The 19,750-nt window shown below is 41.9% G+C and overlaps 1 protein-coding gene across 5 annotated transcripts in view; it reads left to right on the top strand.

Annotated features, from left to right (window-relative positions):
• Positions 1–19,750, top strand: part of SLC25A48 (solute carrier family 25 member 48) — a 138,604-nt gene that overhangs the window by 94,922 nt on the left and 23,932 nt on the right. For all 5 annotated transcript variants that reach the window (XR_012801765.1, XR_012801764.1, XM_075601195.1 and 2 more), the window contains one exon: positions 3,681–3,938. Coding sequence is in view for 3 of the 5 variants with exons in the window: in XM_075601195.1 (XP_075457310.1) it covers positions 3,681–3,938 (258 nt within the window). In the remaining 2 variants the exon portion in view is untranslated. The remainder of the gene's footprint in view (positions 1–3,680; positions 3,939–19,750) is intronic.

Raw genomic sequence — 19,750 nt, forward strand, 5'->3', positions numbered from 1 at the left:
CTGTACATTGCTGCTGCTGCTGCTGCTATTGTGAGCTTTGTACAATAAAGAGACATTGCTGCTTTTACAAAGAGACTTGTGTGAGACTGAAATCTCTCACCCTGAGACCAGGGCTTCTCTGGGAGGAGTGGGTCAGCCCTTACAAAGGGATAGGCTGTTTTGTTTATTTTGTATGTTGCCTTAAAGTTGTGTTGTTTTTGGAATATACAAGCTAAATGAAAGCCAATGTTTACTTACCCCAAATCTATGTGTCCCCTAGTTATACTTCTGCACTTGTCTCATACAGATCCCTTTAACTAAAATCGTAGAGGTTTGAAGAGAGGAATATAATTAATTAATGGAAACTTTGCGTAACCCTTCCATTTAAGCCTTTAACAATAGAAAAAATGTGTGATGCGTGGTACCGCGATGGGCACCAGTTTTGCCCCCTCCTACGCAAACCTATTCCTAGGTTGGTGGGAGGCGGTCCATGTGTTTGGAGATAGAAATCCTTTTAGACACTTTATCACATTTTACAGGCGTTATATTGACGACCTTATCTTTATTTGGAATGGGGACGAGCACTCTCTCACTTTATTCACTGAATATCTCAATAAAAATGAATTTAATTAAAATTTCACCACTAATCACAATCTTTATCACATTCACTTTTTAGATTTGTTACTCTCCGTTGATATGCACAAAAACATTATCACAACGGTGTATCGCAAAACAAACTCACGAAACACATTTTTGCGTGCTGACAGCTGCCATCCCAAAACTCTGATCAAAGGAATACCAAAGAGTCAACTCATCAGGTTGAGAAGAATTTGTACTAATCATGATGACTTCATCAAACAATCCCATGATCTGATGGGGAGGTTTGAAGCCAGGGGTTACCTGAGAAAGGATCTTATGAAAGCACGTACAGAGGTTGCTAATATGGAAAGATCCAATTTATTGGACAGGGTCCATAAGAGATCTAATACATATCCGAACTCCCCGTTTTTTGTTATACAACATAATAACCAAGCAAATCAGATCAAAGCGATAGTCAAGAAACACTGGGGGGTCTTAGCAGCAGATCCGATGTTACACTCCATCTATGAGGAGGGACCACGAATAGTCTTCAAGAAAGCTAAAACAATTGCCAATCATGTTTCTAGTAGCCTATTTGTATCCACCAAGACCCCAACAGTTAAATTACCCAAGGGCAGTTTTGTTTGCTCAAAGTGTAAAATATGCAAACATATGAATAGCAAGGCAGAATTTTTCTCTAAACAAACAGGGAAAAAATATTACGTAAATTCATTCATCAATTGTGATACTACGTATGTGGTGTACCTGTTAAGCTGCGGTTGCGGCAAGCAGTATATAGGAAGGACAATAAGAAATCTCAAGGTTCGTATCCTTGAACACTTAAGGTTGATTATTAAGAAGGATACCAACCATCCTGTATCCCAACATTTTAGTAATTGTAGCATGGGTGATTCCAAAAATATGTCCTTCTTGGGCATTGAGCATGTGCCGAATCCAATCAGAGGAGGCAACAGATTGAGTATCTTGAATAGAAGAGAGCTCTATTGGATATTTACTTTACAAACCCGTATCCCTAATGGTCTGAATTCAGACTGGGATATAGGTTCTCTCCTATTCGATACTTAAGTTCTGTTGACCTACCAGTGTTGAACCCTTCTTTGAATATATTTTGTATAAATGTTTGTCAACAAGCTATTGCACAAATTGTATTGTTTCGTTGGTTGCAAACCTGGGATAGCATAATTACTTATATATCATAAGGTTTATACATTTAATGATTACATCTTTATGTGTATATTGAAATAATCATTCGCTATGAGAACATGTTTGCAATTCCAAGTTCAGTCTCTTTTCCTCATAGGTTCAGAACTTGTTTGTACCATAATAATATTAGGTTGTTTATGTTAACACATACTAGTAATATCTAAACAAGTACATGATACCAACCTTACAAACATTATACAGTTCACCATGAAGATTAAATGGATATTATATTCTCCAAGGTTGTCATTTAATTGTTTATTGATTAATTGCTTTTATAACATTTTGTTTTTAACGTTTAGTATTATTTTATTAGTCATTTTCTTATTATTTTCATCTTTTTTGTTTTTATTCTATTGCTGTACATGGAGAGTGTTATTGTTAAGTGTTAATAAAGTTTTTTCCTATTGATTTGTTCTTCCCCAGAGCCGAGTGAACTATGTTGCTAAGCAGTGGGATGCATTTTGACGCGTTCACGTCACGCGCCCGACGTGGTGACGTCACGCGCACTGTACGATCCAGGACACAGGACGAGTAGCATTAGCAGATGCTGTGGTGAGTTACACAGATGCTGTGCTCTCCCCTAGTGATCCTGTGCGCAGTGACGTCACGCGCCTTTTGCGGCTATGCACCGCTACTGCAGTGGCTGACGGGATGACGCCGCAGGTCGCGGGGTCAGCGCCCGTGACACGTGACGCACCCGGAAGTCACTACAACTGGTCCACGAGGCTCGGGGGTAAGTATAAATCACACTCTTTTTAGAATTTGTATATTCACCTTGATAAAGGACTGTCTAAGTCCGAAACGCGTTGGTGTGTTTTGTAATCGATTTTTGATCCATTAAATAGCTTTATTATTGGGAACGTACACCCTGTGGTTTCATTCGCTGTTTTTTACAGCACTGGACATAGTGCTTCGTTCCTTTCCCTCTCCCCCCCATTTAAGCCTTTAGTCTTGTAACTATTGCTGTCGTGGGGCCTTAGTTCCTACTGATACTCAAGGTGCCACTCATGACCTATGGTCAGACAGCAACAAACGAGAACACAATATATGGGGATGGGGGGGTTCAACGGTTTTATCTATCCCATGGGTCAAACTTAATACATGGTGGTCCTCAGTAGAGGACCCCTACACATCACATGCATAGTCATAAAACAATTATACCCAATAGTAATGCTGCACAGGTATAAATCAGTGTCAGTTTTGAATGTGCTACCCATCCTGGGTATGTTGGCTTTGTGATGGTGCCGGCACACCGTGGGAGCTCATTGTGTACTAACTGTGGCAGGCCTGTACTTTGAAAAGGGTGCTATGGTACTACTGTGCTATGTAGCCGTTGAGGGTCCACTACGATGGCACTCGAACTCCCGGTCACGTCCTGACTTGGATCCGCTGATCCTATCACCATGTGCACTGGTGCTCACTCAGCCGCCCTCACCGAGCCTGATACACTCAGGCTCACACAAATCTCTCTTCACTGTGGATGCCCTGCCTTTTTAAAGGCTCCTCTCCCTCTTAGTCTTACCTCTTCCACAGCCATTATCATTGGCTACTCTCCTGTCCATTAACAGTCACATGTTTATCACACATTGGAGAGGAACCTGCCAGGGGGCAGTGCGAGTGTGTTGATTGCATCACACAGGGGGTTACATATTTGCATCAGACTAGAACAGAACAGGTTTATCAAATAAATATCATAATTGAAAGGAAAAAGGAAATATTGTAACAAGCAATGTATTTCCTTTCTAGCAACTGACACTGTGCTAGCATATCATACATATTCAAGGACAAAAGGTTCAAAACTTTACTGCTTTAGAATTTTGTGTAACCATAGTAAGTAGAAATATCATAATGAAACTAATGTGAATGCTCATATGATTTGTATCTCTTTACATCTACAGGAAGAGTGTCCATAAATCACCGCTCATCAATGCTTCCTTACCAAACAGCCTACAAAGGTCCAGTACAATGTTTGAATTCTATCCTGAGGCACAAAGGTTTTGCAGGGCTGTATCGCGGTGCAGGTGCAATGATTCTGAGAGACATTCCTGGTTACTGTTTGTACTTTATACCCTACACATTTATTTGTGATTGGATAACTTCTGACACTAACACTGCACCAAGTGCCTCTTCTGTGTGGATAGCAGGTGGAATTGCAGGTATGTTATAACTGTTGCTGCTAAGTTAAATGATAAGCTAAACCTTTGTGGTACTGGTGTTGACAAAAATAATAATTTTAGCCGAACTGGCCCCTCATAACACACATAAACACAAGTGACTGCTGCTTTTCATTAATTGCACTTTCTGAAGGCTTTGAGGCCCAGATTGAACAGTTAGAGTAGACATGTTTGACTTGGAGAAATGTAGATTTGTTTTTTTAGTTATACTGCAAGATCTCTGTGAGATTTAGAACATTAATTGAATTAATCAAAAGCAATTATCCCATAGTCAGAAAAATACAAAATTTTATTTAATTTTATAATTTAAGGACCTATTTACTAAACTGCGATATTGCCAATGCACAATTGTCTGAAAATGCAATGTTATGCAATAAATATCTGATGTTTGTCATATTCATTAAGGATTATTATTGTATAAAAAGCTCATGTTTTCACATCTCATTTGCACTTTAAATCCAATTTGCTGCAATACCGTCCGGAAACTGCTCTAAGACCCAGACCCACAAAGTTTGAAGTCACTTAATGTTGCGTTAACCTAATTTAACAGTAACATTGCTACATAGTTTACAGAACTATGATATAATATTAAGCCAGGTTTTCTCCCGTAAAGAGCATAGCGTTAGCTATAACTGATGTTGGTAATAATGACATGCAATGCAATTGAAAAAAAAAATACTTCAGACTGTTAGGGGGCGATTCACAAAGCCTCCCCTACCCCCACATGATTGATACCAGAGGCCGCGGGGGTCCTCAGGTGGTCCCTGCATGTGTCTGTGAGGTGGTCCCCGTGGGTGTTCAGGGGTCCTCAGGTGTGCCCCACAGTTGTCTATCGGCCCTCGGGTGGTCCCCACAGGTGTCCGAGGGACCTCAGGTGGTTCCCGCAGGTGTCTGGAAGCGCAATACATTGATATAAATTCATCCCCTCCTCCCCCCCCAATGCATACAGTACAGTAATGGACAAAATTAATATTATCCAGATATGGATTATAGTGCATTTGTCCATTTAAAATAAAACATAAACCAGCAGCATAAAGTAAATAAAACTTGCACTTACCCCTGTCAAGAAGGCTGTCCTCATCCTCATCACCATCCTTGTCCTCCGTGGGCAGGAACAGCAACAGTACAATAAAAATTACTAATGGCCCCTAACCAATTAATCACTGTAGCAGTTAGTAACCACTATAGTCATTAAGGGGTTAACCCTCCCCCGCTACCTACCCAGGAGGCCTTGCCACCCTTACCTTGAGACACCACCCCCGCTACCCACTGATTGGCACAGGGGAATAAAAAAAAATACCCCAAATAAAACACATTACATAGGAAAATAAAAACATTACAAATGCCAATAAACCAATTGATTGCCACAGTTGTACAACATACCCATAATATGGGCATGATTTACCACTTTCACAGCCAATGGTCAACCAAAAAAATTAACAGCCACCAATAATATCAAAGTAAAATCAAAATAAAAGAAAACTCCAAATAATTACCATTATTAAAAAACTAATGAGCAAAAATAAACCACAATTAAAAAGCAAACACCAACAAAATAACACATATAAACAATTGGAAACACAACAAAAAAATCCTGTAATTCAAAATCAAAACACAAAAAAAATAGCAGAAATAATTAAAAGCAAACAACTAAAATACATTTAAAATGAATAAAAGCAAGCATTTTGTCAAAAATTGCATTGCTTGTCACTGTATATATGTATAGCCCTAGAGGGCATACATAAGTACTTATTTATGTTTTTTTGGTGTTTTGATTTTAATTTTGGTATTTATTTGTTATTGCTTTATTGATTTCTGGTATTTTTTCGTTTACTTTTTTATTGTTGTTTATTTGGTGATAGTTTTTATTTAATTTTATATTGTTGGTGGCTGTTAATTTTTTTGGTTGTCCATTGGCTGTGATTGTGGTAAATCATGCTCATATTATATGGGCATGATATACCACTGTGCCAATCAATTGGTAATTTGCATTTTGTGAAGAGTCTTTAAGGCCCAGGTGCCGTCGCACTGGGCAGGTAACGTTACGCACGTGCACACACGAGAGTACTCTCACATAGTGGCAGCGCTGACCACGGGACAAGGGGGGTTCATTCTGTAGACACAGTGTGGGGGTACACGGTGGTGGGTGTGGGGATTATGCAATATCCTTATGCAGTGCTAACCGTTAATGTGTTTAGTGAATGTTATGCTTATATATATGCAGTAAAGCCTGTTCTGTTTTACAACTGTTTGCTTAACGTGATTGTTTCCTGTGAGGGCCTCCTCCCACTCCGTTGGTATCCCAACCAGGTGGAGGCGTTGCACCACGAGTTCGTATTATATGTATGTACCCCAGGCTCCCCAAGCGGAGGCTTAGGCTCCTGAGAGGCACACAGGTTACACAGCAGGTAGTAGCGTCTATATTTACAGGGAATACCCGTTACATTTGGAGGCGCTGCTGAGATTGCCCTGGGGTGCCCTACTCAGTAGTTCACGTAGTATCCTATCAGTCAGCATGTCTGCACTCATGCCCAAACAAGTGGCCGACTGGGCTGACAAGCTAGGAGAGCTCCTGCGACACGTAGTCGCCGTAGACAGGGTACCTGCCGATGTATCCATGTTTACTGTCTGCAGCGCAGTAAAGACATTACCTGGTCTGGCGGGCGCCCGCTTCATCAGCAAGCACTACAACATTGACCAGCAAGAGAACACCCTATTGCTGGCCACCGAACAAGCTATACCCCCTGATAGAGGTCCACAAGTAGTATATTTACCAGAGACTTTACCGCAAGGGTGCCCTCTAATTTACCCTGTAACCATTTCCAGTCATATAACTTCCCTTACCAGACATGCGGGTTGGTAAGGCAAAGATATGGCTGCCAGTACACCCATCAGATCAGACATATCCCTACCCCGAGTGACTTTCTCTTCTGATGCTAGGCAAGGGGCCACCAGCTGGGCCGGTAGCCCGCCAACATCACCGGTCCCTAACCGGTTAATGAACAGCTTCACCCCAACCCCTAACTGTCAGGGAGTGGGGATTGCAAGTTCCTCAGACAGTGGCGGCTCCATGCTAGGAGTGACATTCCCGCAGCTTGTGGAAGCTATAACTATGTCCGCCCAAGCTCAAAATTACAGGAAGTTGAAGGCGTTTTCAGGAATGGTTCCTGTCCCCGCAGGCGAAGAAAGCATCGATTCTTGGAAGGAACACACCCTCAAGGTGATCGATGAATGGCCCTGCTCTGAAGCGGTAAGACGTCAGAGAATCCTGGAAAGCCTCAGACCCCCGGCAGCCACCATGGTCAGTGCACAGCATGACCAAGACCCTGATCTCTCTGCTCATCATATGGTAGACTTGTTAGTACAGATTTATGGCAAAGACGAAGAGGAGAGTGAGCTGTGGTTCAAATATTACGGTCTCAGACAGAAGGAGAAGGAAGACCTGTCCGATTTCCTTCAACGAATTCAGCTGGTCCTGTGGAAATTGCGAACTTGCGGCCTCATTCTAGCCTCAGAGATGGACGAATATCGGCGCAAGCAGTTCCTCCGAGGGGCCATCCCCACGCATCACATAGTTATCATGATCAGGTGCTCACTAATGGAGGGGCCTCCCCCTACCTTCATGGACATTTTGGGGATCGTCAAGGGGCATGAAGCCTACACCAAGCTGCATACAGGCCCCAAGGTCAAAGATCCCCCTGTGAGTGACATCCCGGGAGCCTCCGCTCGCCGGATCAAGAAACCTGTCAAAGAGGAAGAGGAGCCACCCATGTCGCCCTCAACAAAAGGCCGGACTTCTGGGAGATCCTCCCCCACTTACGCTAGACAACTGGATCCTAAAGATGTCGTCTGCTATGGTTGTGGACAGAAAGGTAATTTCTCCAGAGAGTGCCCTGATGGATTCACCCAAGAAAAGAAAACGCCCAGTAAAGGAAGCTCGGCTAGGTCCATGATCTGTTGGATACAGATCACAGAAGCCAAGACATCCGAGGCCACCCCTGCACCTCCCGAAGCTCCTACTGACCTAAGCCCAGACGATGGAACCTCGGCCGGGGATGGTTACTGTCAGGTAGGCCCCTCTGCCATCATGCGTGTGGTAGTAGAAGGAGTCTATGCCTCTGCTTTACTGAACACCGGGTCCCAAGTGACCATAATATACCGACAATTCTACGACCAACAACTTAAGCACTGTCCCCTGCGGTCGGCGGAACATATGAAGGTGAGGGGGTTGAGCAATGAAGATTACCCCATCGATGGGATTGTGAGAGTTCAACTGGAGATACTTCAATTGAATACCGGCAAGAAACACCCCATGCATGTGGAGGCGATGGTATGCGATGGTATGCCCGAAGCCTCAAGGACAGTGTCAGTACCCTGTCATCTTGGGAACAAATACGGATATAGTGCGAGCCGTAATCAGAGACTACCTGAAAGAGTCCAATGAATTGCCGATGGCCAATCCACTCCTTGACCCTATACTGAGAGAGGAGTGCAACAGAGTATATGCCTTAGAGCGTCACAGGGACCTCTACAATCGTCAATGCGGATTGACGACTATTTTACCAGGGGGAGTGCAACGCATGGCCGTCTGGTGTTGTTATCCCGATCGAGATGAGACCGATCATCTGTTCTCTCTGGAGAGTACCCCTGAGGAAGAGACCCAGAGAGGGTATAGGGTAATACCCGAAGTGAGAGAGTGGACGACCAGAATTCCTCTACGAACCTATGTGTATGTTCAAAATATCTCTCCATTTCCGATGGACATTGATGCAGGACAAAGTTTGGGCAGCATATATCCCATCAGCCTGGTAGAAACAGTGCCCCAGGTGAACACCGCTGCAGTTAGTCGATCTGGACTACAACTTCGGAGACTCGACGCTGCCAACTGAGTGGAAGAATCGACTGACGGCCAAGCTGAATGAAAGAAGGACGGTATTGTCCACCAGCGAGATGGATGTGGGCCGCAGTCGCAGCGCCCAACACACTATTAGGTTGAGTGACGCCACTCCATTCCGTGAACGCTCTCGTCGCATCGCCCCCAGGGATGTGGACGATGTAAAGAATGTCCTGAAGGAAATGGAGACCGCTGGGATATTGACGGAGTCTCAGAGACCTTATGCATCACCCATAGTGGTGGTAAGGAAGAAGAATGGATATGTAAGATTGTGCATCGATTATCGAACTCTGAATAATCGTACGGTACCCGGTCAATACAACCTTCCTCGCATTGAAGAAATCCTGAATGCTCTAACCGGGAGCCAATGGTTTAGTGTGCTCGACTTACGATCTGGGTACTACCAGGTACCTATGAGTGAAGAGGACCAGGAAAAGACAGCCTGGGCTTCTACCAATTTACGCGTATACCCCAAGGTATATGTGGAGCTCCTGCTACCTTCCAGCGACTGATGGAGAAAACAATCGGGGACATGAACCCTCGGGAGTGTCTTGTCTACCTGGACGACATCATTGTCTTCGGGAAGACCCTGGAAGAGCACGAAGAGAGGCTGCTGAAGGTGATAGACCGTCTTGGAAAAGAAGGATTGAAGTGTCGGTTTTGTCACACCTCGGTGACCTACGTGGGACACATCGTGTCTGCTCAAGGAATTGCTACCGATCCAGCCAAAGTAGAAGCGGTAGTGAACTGGCCGCGTCCCGAGAATGTAGGAAAGTCTAAGGGAGTATTCCTGAACCTGATTTTTTGCTGTGACCGCCTCTTCACCACTTTCAACGTGTCCCGAGAATGTCACGGAACTGCGATAATTCCTGGGTTTCTGTGGGTATTACCGTCGCTTCGTGGAAGGGTACTCTAGTCGAGCTAAACCCCTGAACAATCTGTTGAAGATATACCCTGAAGATACCGGAAGGAAGGCCACGTCGGCCCGTCAACCGTTTGGCAATAAGTGGACGTCCGAGTGTGAGCGGGCCTTCCTGAACTTGAAGAAAAGCCTGACTGAAGCACCAGTGCTTGCGTATGCCAATCCAGAACAACCATACGTTCTGCATGTGGATGCCAGACTCTATGGACTGGGCGCTGTCTTACATCAGAAGCACCCAGAGGGTCTTCGGCCTGTAGCCTACATCAGCCGCAGTCTGACACCCAGTGAACAGAAATACTCTGTACACAAGCTAGAGTTCCTGGCTCTCAAATGGGCGATCACAGAGAAACGTCATGATTACCTCTATGGTGTTACGTTTGAGGTAAGGACGGATAACAATCCCCTCACGTACATCAATACTTCCGCCAAGTTGGATGCAGCAGGGCACCGATGGCTGGCAACCCTATGTAACAACAGATTCTCTCTGAAGTACAAGCCGGGGCCTTTGAACATTGGAGCTGATGCTCTATCACGAAGACCAGGATTAAGTGCTACTCCCGATGATGATGAATGGGAAGAGATCCCCGGGCCTGGGATGCGAGCAATGTGTAGCATAGCAGCCGTCATCAATGATCAGGTGGCCTTCTCCGAACTACGAGTTGCAGATTCGTTAGGATGCCAGTTGCAGGCTATTTCCGCCGCCTACTGCGATCCCAAGGGAATGAACATAACCCATGACAAAGTCATAAGATGGAAAGACTTAGGGCCTCATGCAGTAAGCGTTGATAAGGGAATTATCACCATTTTATAGCCAAAATTGGGTTTGAGATTCAGTAAGCGCCGATAAGTGCTTGATTTCGCCAGGTTTCGGAGCCGATTATTTTGTTATGGCCAGTCGGCTGCCGATAAGCCTGTTTTCGCCACAGATCGCCACTTTTTTAAATCGGCTGGATTCAACAAAAAAAAACAGCTTATCGGGGCTGATCGGCACTACGAAATTGAGATGGTATGGCCGATTTCTCCCGCCAACTAAAGTTGGCAGTTTGGACGGGAGAACGATCGCTAAGGCTGCCGGAACGGCACTTAGAAAAAAAAAATCTTCTGTACATCAATGGAGTCAATGGAGCGGGGACGTATAACAGTATAGTACTGTTTACGTTTCATTGCTCACAATACAAACGTCATTTGCATTACAGTGTGGGGGGCATTCCCTGCATTGTGTCACGGCTGACGTGTATTATTTGCATAACATTATACTTTTACATGTTTGCAGCATTTGCGGGTCACATTACTCATCATGTGATGATGTGGCAAGGGAAAATACTATACTCAACTCTTAAAGGAGAACCTCACATCATAGCACACATTTTACTGCATTGATCGACAATTGTTTACATGATGTTACACATGTCACACATGTCACACATACACCGTATATTCATGTTCCTTTACATTACACAATGCTTGTAATGTGTCACGCATCTTTAAACGTTCATGTACATCTAAATTCTCATGTTTACATCTACGTTTGGTCCTCCCTATTTTCATGACGTCACTTATTGGACGCTCAATCACATTGCATGTTTACATTGTAACCGTAGCATTACAAGCACTTCAACCTAACTTATACACACATGTACAGTAATTCAGCATTGGGACACCTTGTAAACTCATTCTATAGCAACTATCCTCCTTACAGAAATGCATGCATATGCACACGACTATTCATTGTTGGCAACATGTCACAATAACATGGCTAATTACACATGTTACACAAAACTTTTCCCACATCAATCTCAGCCTTTTTGTCTCATTACATGACTGACTCTTGCGTTCACAAGTTTTACATGCATTGCACATGCAACTATTTATTTGCAAGCAATGTTTCTACAAAGCATCACGTCACATCATTGGCAAATATCATCATTCCCTGCAGAATACACACAACAACTGCACACAGCTTGCCACACAAGTACTTTATTATGTTCATGTAAAACCTTGCATTTTACTATGTCACCTGACATCATTATACCTATTTAAAGGACGCCCATTACCTGCTCATTCACAGCTACTCATTTCAAAATGTTGAGATTGTTTAGGAGACGGAGGAACATTCTTTTCTATGACATGCTTGATGATGAAGACAATCATATAGGGCAAGGGAGGGACACACCGAGGGACAGTGACAGGGACAGTGACGCGGATACGACAGGGACAGGGAGAGGGACAGGCCGAGGGACAGGGAGAGGGACAGGAGATCAGAGGAGAAGACAGAGGAGACAAGTTGTGCCTCGTCCGCGTCTGTACAGGGAGAGAACCCTGTTAGATGGGATGAGTGAGGAGGAGATTGTAAGTCGCTATCGTTTGAGTTCAGCAGCAATCTTAGCTCTTTATCAGGAGATAAGGGGAGATTTAGATTTTTTCACAGCCAGAGGTCGTGCAGTCCCTGGGCTTGTTAAAATGCTGTGCTCATTACATTATCTTGCTTCCGCGTCATACCAGACAACTGTGGGCATAGTGGGCGGGGTCTCGCAATCTACATTCTCGCGGGCCTTGACCCAGTTTCTCTATGCACTCAATAGACGCGCTAGGAATTATATTCATTTTCCTACAGAGGCGACAGAGTGGCTGGAAGTCAGGACTGGCTTTTATAATATAGCAGGGATACCATGTGTGCTGGGTGCAATCGATTGCACACATGTTGCTTTGATTGCACCTAGTCAGAGTGAGCATGTGTACCGCAATCGGAAGCACTACCATTCACTCAATGTACAGGTGGTATGTGATGCGACGATGAGGATAATGCATGTGGTACCCAAATTCCCTGGTTCCAGTCACGATTCCTCTATCCTGAGGAACTCTTCAGTCTTCCATGCGTTCGAAGAGGGACATTTTGAATATGGTTGGCTGCTGGGTGAGTACACATTTACATGTTATAACACAAAACACATTTTTATTTAGGAATGTTGGCATTGTACCATTTGATCACTAATGTCAGCTTATGTGTGCTCCATTCATTATAGGTGACTCAGGATACGGAATTAGGCCATGGCTCTTGACTCCGGTGCTAAACCCTCAAACTGAAGCAGAGGAGAGGTACAATGCAGCCCATATATCTACAAGATCTGTTATAGAGAGGACATTTGGCCTACTCAAGACCAGATTTAGGTGTCTGGACAGAACTGGTGGGGCTCTTCTATACAAGCCTCAAAAAGTGTCTGATATTATCCTTGCCTGTTGCATTTTGCACAATGTTGCACTCAGGCACAATGTACAATCAGACCTAGCTGAGCCTTTGGTAGACGAGCATCCCACCCATGTAGCTGCTGAAAATGAACAAACAGCCAGTGGTGGCCAGACACGCCAGAATCTCATCAATTCATTTTTTTCTTGTAAGTAAAAACAGATATGTTCCAAGTTCTACTTTTATACTTACATTATGTTATCTTAACAATAATTTTTTTTTATATAACCTTCTGTTAGGACACAGATGAATATGGGTTGCACACCTTTCTTTTCTCTGCTGTGTGCACAAAGGGATGTGGCACCGGTATGTTATTGTTGCACAGGTTATATAATCCCTCTTCAATTGTACTTTAGTTGTGTGTATGTGAATACAACTGGGGTAACAAAGCACTAATATTTTAGCATTGTGTTGTTCCTTATGCTAACACAATACACATATTATGCCCATACTCATTCATGCTTCTAGTATGCTTACATACAATGTTATTGGTGCAGTGTAACATGTACATCCATATGATGTGTACACCAGGCTCATTTACATTTTGAATGTCATTAAATATACATGGTGTTGCACATTTAACACCAAATACACACTTTGATGTGTTGTTTACGGTACTGAAGATGGCATGTCAATGTTTGCAATTTATATATTGTTCCTTTGCATTATAGGTATATTTGCAGTATGACTGATCATGGTATGTATATTTGCTGACATCTCTCATAAGATGTGGCTACCTCAATCTTCCTATAATTATTTGAACTAAAAACCCAACATATTGGTTTAAACACAAATGTTACATATATGTACTTTCTGTATCATGTATATGCATTTAGCTACTCTTGAGGTTTCATGTGCATTGTATTACAAAATGATTACTCACATTTCATCACATTTTATGTATGTTTCCTTATAATTTCCATTAATGTAATATAGAGGTGTTTGGAGAAAAGGGGATAACTGTACTTATTTGTTTACTTACGGGAGCACATTCATCACTAGCATAGACACACTTTTTAAGACAACTGTTTGTGTCTCTATCAATTGGTGTAGGATCCATGTATAACACCGACAAATGATAACACCAGCTTTATTATGGTAGCTTATATCATCATATTGACTATACTATGTATTTTTAAACGATTAATAAACACCGTAAACTATAGTTAGTTAGGTTAATGAAATATACACAGAAACGTACTTCATAACATGATGGTGATGTCATATTCAGAACATCATGCATTGGAGGGGACCATAACATCTGGCCAGTAACATTATTTGCTACAGTCCCAAACCATTTTATCTACATACCCATGTAACAAGAGATTTTAAATATAAATGGCTACTTGGTTGTAAGTGTCCTTTACATTGGGAGAAGGAGTGGCTCAGTGAGTAAAGACACACACTGGCACTGATAGTTTGAAGCAGGGGAGTCTGGTTCAATTCCCGGTGTGGGCTCCTTGTGACCTTGGCCAAGTCACTTTATCTCCCTGTGCCTCATGCGGCAAAAAAACATTTGTACGTTCCACGGGCCAGGGACCTCAGGCTGAAACATGTGTCTGTAAATCGCTGCGTACAACTAGCAGCCCTATACATGAACATGCTCATATTATTATTATTATTATTGTTACATAGTTTCGACAGTCATACGTTCCATTACACAATAGAATACACAAATGTGTTAGCAGAGTGGGAATGGTTGTTATATAAAAAACACACCATGTCATAAAATGTTAGTAGTCATTAAAGAACACTCAAGAAAAATTCAAGAGGCACTATTTTGCAACATCATTATGTTAATTAAGTGCTTATGCAATATAGGCATAAGGGTATCACTTTTTTAATTGTTTGTTAATAAGCGCTGCAAGCAATATAAAATTAGTTCCATATGTAGTATAGTAGTCGGTGGCTCCTCCTCACAATCATCTCATATAAAGGTAGACTCTTCTGAAATCATACATTGATCCGATTGTATCTTCCCCGACATCTCTGAAATACAGCAAACACATGATGGTCAAAGATGGCACCTTACTATATATGTATCCGTGACAACGCGTTACACAGCTCTATATGATTGTGTACATACACACGTCACTCATTTATATGTTACAACTACAAGTGTACATCAGTATGTAATTTTTATTATCATTTGTAGCAGCCATAACTATGTATATGAAGTGAACGTTGCCTGTATACTGAAAAATGTGCGCGCACATCTTAGTGTGCGCACGCACTTCACGCTTGGCTCCACTAACTGTTAGCGCATGCGCAAAACAAAGCGAACGTTGTGCGTTCAATACATGTAGAAAATACCAGTAAACATCACATCTTTATTTCAAATACAATGAAGATGAAACTAAAATCATTCTAAACGAGTACATCTGTATTCTTTTAAACCAGACGTGTTTGGACAGAAAGGACGGCCGATAACACAATGCGCAAATGCAATACGTGTGACGTCATGTTAAGCCAGCGTGAAACGCACGCTAACACTCCTCCCACTCAATTAACATTCGGCTAACGCCCAGGGTACGCCTACAAACACTGAGCCGCACGCATCACACACTGCAGTTACCGTTACTATAACAAAACATGACAGCCAATAGGCTTTGAGGCGCGCACGTCGCTTGGGGGCGGGACTTACATCCGTAATCCTTTTTAAGGACGCCTTGGCCCATGACAAGGGTCCCACGTCATACGTGGTGGACCCGGTTTTCAATGTTGTAGATGTTGCATGATAACAAAACAGGTATGTGTTAGAGTTATGGAAAAATGTTGCTAATATGTTTAAAGGGATAGGAAAGTACGTATATGTATACCGTCAGCAATGTGTACTACTCTTTCAGGTTCTACTATATTGTATTAGGAAACAATTTGTTTGTGATCGCTACATGTTATGCAGTCTGCAATGTTACGCTGTATCCACGCATTGAAAGGGAAAATGGTGGTTACAAAAAAAAAAAAAATTTAAACGCAGAGTCAACGCATAACGATTGTTATATTTACCATTCTTCTAGAATTAACTCTTCGCCTGGCTGCAACTGGTCGCTCCAGAAATGCAAGGCATTTTCATCCACGCTTGACCCAACCGCTGAATCCAGTATGACACATATCTCCTCCAGGATGCGCTCATAGGAATCGCCACTGCTTTCTTCAAATAATTGGTCGGGAGGTAGGTTCATTTCTTCGGGTTCCCATTCCAATGCATTTTCAGCTGAAAGGCTTGGTACATAATCATAGTACTTTTGTTCTTGTACAATGTGGGTTTCAGGAATGGAGGCTGCAGATATTGCAGCACGTATCGATTCAAACGGATCAGTAGTAGCGGATACATTGCTATTGCCATTAGGAATAAATATGCCTTTCACGACAATATAAGTGCCGTCTTTCAGGAGAAATTGTTTTTCCGGGGCAATCTTCCAGAAACCATAGGTGTGTTGTAGCTTATCCTGGTCACGTTCAAAAAAGTCATTACTTGATAAAGTGAATCTTATTGAGGAATTAAAATTCCGTGCATGCTTACGGTCTTGGTAATAAGGATATTTTGCTCGAATGAAATCATCGATTTGGCGTGTGCTTGCTTTCTGTCCGCGACTGTTCAAGATGGCTTCACAGATCATGTACTTATACCCTAAAAGGGGATTAATATTGTTAACGAATTCATTCATCCATGTCTGAGTAGCACAAAAGCTGTGTGCAGGTCTGTGTTATTTGCTCATCAAAATGAATGTGCTGAATGGCTAACAAACTCCTGTTTTTCCTTGTCAAGGTCAACAAAACTAACTACTTTGACTCCTTATTTCAAACGCCAATTGGATTTGTTTGTCTAATTGGGTTAACAGTTGTGGTTTGTGATATGGGACTGTGGGAGAAACATTTCTCCTTCTTTTATCTCGTTTGTGAAAAACATCCCTAGAATTTGAATGCGTTCACATAGTGTTTTTTTGAAAACTAACAAAGACCACTGTGTGAAAATATTTCTTAGCCAGGCATATCAGTACAAACACACACCTGCAAAAAGAAATGTTTTTTCCCCGCTTACATTTCTGTGTGTATGTGAAAGTCTGGTTAACTCCCTGTCTGCATGAGTTTAAATACGTGTGTATATATATATATCTAAATATATCTCTCTTATAAAAATATATATATTTATATATTATATTTTATTTATTTTAATATTGCAGGAGTACACACAACATTGATGGCAGTAAGTATACCTTGTATGAAACCTATTTAAATGGTGAGAAACATGATTGAATGACGTAATAAACATTTGTTTAAGCACAATACTGTTAGAGTCTCATACTTAGGATATTTCTCAAACATTATGCCTGTATTATTAAAATAGTGTGCTTTCACAAGGAAGCATGAAGTGTATTAGTTTGTAAAATACATGTATACCAGTTTATATAGTACTATATATATATATATATATATATATATATATATACACACACACACACACACACACACACACACACACACACACACACACACACACACACACACACACACACACACACACACACACACACACACACACACACACACACACACACACACACACACACACACTCAGTGTGTGTGTATATATATTTTTATACATTCTGAGATGTTATTGAAACAAGAACACACAAATGATTAAAGGACAAAATTAGAATGCCCAAGCAAGGCAAAGGTAAGTAATAATTTACACATAATCCTGCTGTACACGTACAAGAAAGATGTTTGCAGTTACTTAGGTGTTTTTATAAATGCATGTGACTAATATGCATATGCAATTCTTACATCAATTAACACACCCAAATGCAATGTTTTGCTGCAAAGTCAATGGCAGCTTCTCTAAACTTTGCAACTGGTTCCAGGTGGACCATTACTGAACAGACGATTAATACATAAATATTTATAACACTATTCATTAATTGAGTGTTAACATTTCCAAAACTTCACGTGTACAAGAACATACTTGAAAGTTTGGAAACAACACAGTCTTCAGCATACATACAATAGTAATTAGATAATGTGAAGTCAACAAAACAAGGCCAAAGACATATTTTCTGAATTATAACATTTATTTTTTTTGTTCCTTTTGCGAGCGAGTAACAGGCCTGCTTGTTGTCTCTTGAATTTTCCTTTTTCTTTTGCCACCAACTTTAGGCACAGCAGAGCCACTTTGAGTGGCCTCTGGCACTTCACGGGCAGGGCTTGTGGGCAGTGACTCACCTACAGGGCTTTTGGGCAGTGACTGTTCACCTACGGGGCTTGTGGCCAGTGACTCACCTACAGGGCTTGTGGCCAGTGATTCACCTACAGGGCTTTTGGGCAGTGATTCACCTACAGGGCTTTTGGGCAGTGATTCACCTACAGGGCTTTTGGGTAGTGACTGTGAGCAAGTTGGTAGACACTGCACAAGTGATGGTTGGTCTGTTTCATGTGTGTCTTTTGTTGTTTTTGACCAAAAACTGGTCAGTAGTAACTGCTTGTATTTTGTTTTTGTGGGCTCCTTTGTAGGTGTCAGCTGCTGATTTTGTACAGATGGCAGTGGTAGTATGTCGTCAGGAACCTGCACAGCAATCTCTGCTACTTGACCGGTAACATTTGGGCCTGGTGAATGAATATCAGATGAATGTGGTGAAAACTGACCTGCATGAACAGATCCTGGCTGGGAGGTGTTGAATTGTGGTACATTAGTCATTCTCCAGTAATTAGCTTGTGTTTGCTGAACAACTAATGCTTCGAATGAGGTGTTGATTTTTTGCAACTGTTTCGGCACTTCAATGAAGACTCTGTGGAGATGTGCCAATTGTGAAACTGTTTCTTCCTGCAGTGCAATCATCCTTTCCAGCACTGTCATGAAGTCAGAATGGCGACGATTTTCTGCTTCCACAATTTTTCCCTCAGAAGCTACAATTGCATCGTATGTCGTATTTGCTGGACGATTTGCCGGTAAAACAGTTTCAATTGGAACGTCTTCATGGTCACTTGCTTCTATTTGTGTGTGTATGGCGGTGGCGTCATCATCATCATCATCATAATCCTCTTCATCATGTTCTACAAATAAATGTACAAATTATTAAATGTCATGTTAATCTCTGCTGTGTTGCTATGTAATTGTACTGTGTCATAAGTAACAACTAACATGTTTCCATACGTTTTATAACCTCACATTAAAAACTACCTTGACTTAAGAATAATGTTTGGACTCAGTATGAAATATGAGTGAATGAAAACTTGCTGTAAACTCAAAACTCCTACATGATAGTTAACATCACTAACACAATACAAGTTGCCTTACACTTCATTTTCACTGACACTAAGTAATCCTATTTAAAGAAGATGTGCAAAACAAATAATGAACATGACAACATAACATATAGAAGAGCACATATTATATGGCCACCAACTGATACACTCACCTTCTAGGTGTGTTGAGCTGGCTGACCCAGGTGAAGACACTTGTTCAGTCTCAGGTGACACATGTCCTTCAGGGGCAACTATATATAACAATAACATAAGTTTTACATTTACATGTGTAAATATTGAACAAACAGTTATTGTATGTTCTGTATTTATGAGTATCTAACAGCATCATTTCCTTAACCCAAAATGTGTGTGTGAAAGTGAACATAAATAGTTGTAATAACAATGTACATGCCTGTGTACTTAGAACTTTTGAGTTCCCTAACATACAACATACTATGGTTCTGCAGTAATGCGTGAGGAAAAATACATTA

The sequence above is a fragment of the Ascaphus truei genome, chromosome 5 (assembly GCF_040206685.1).
Source record: "Ascaphus truei isolate aAscTru1 chromosome 5, aAscTru1.hap1, whole genome shotgun sequence".
Lineage (NCBI taxonomy): Eukaryota > Metazoa > Chordata > Amphibia > Anura > Ascaphidae > Ascaphus > Ascaphus truei.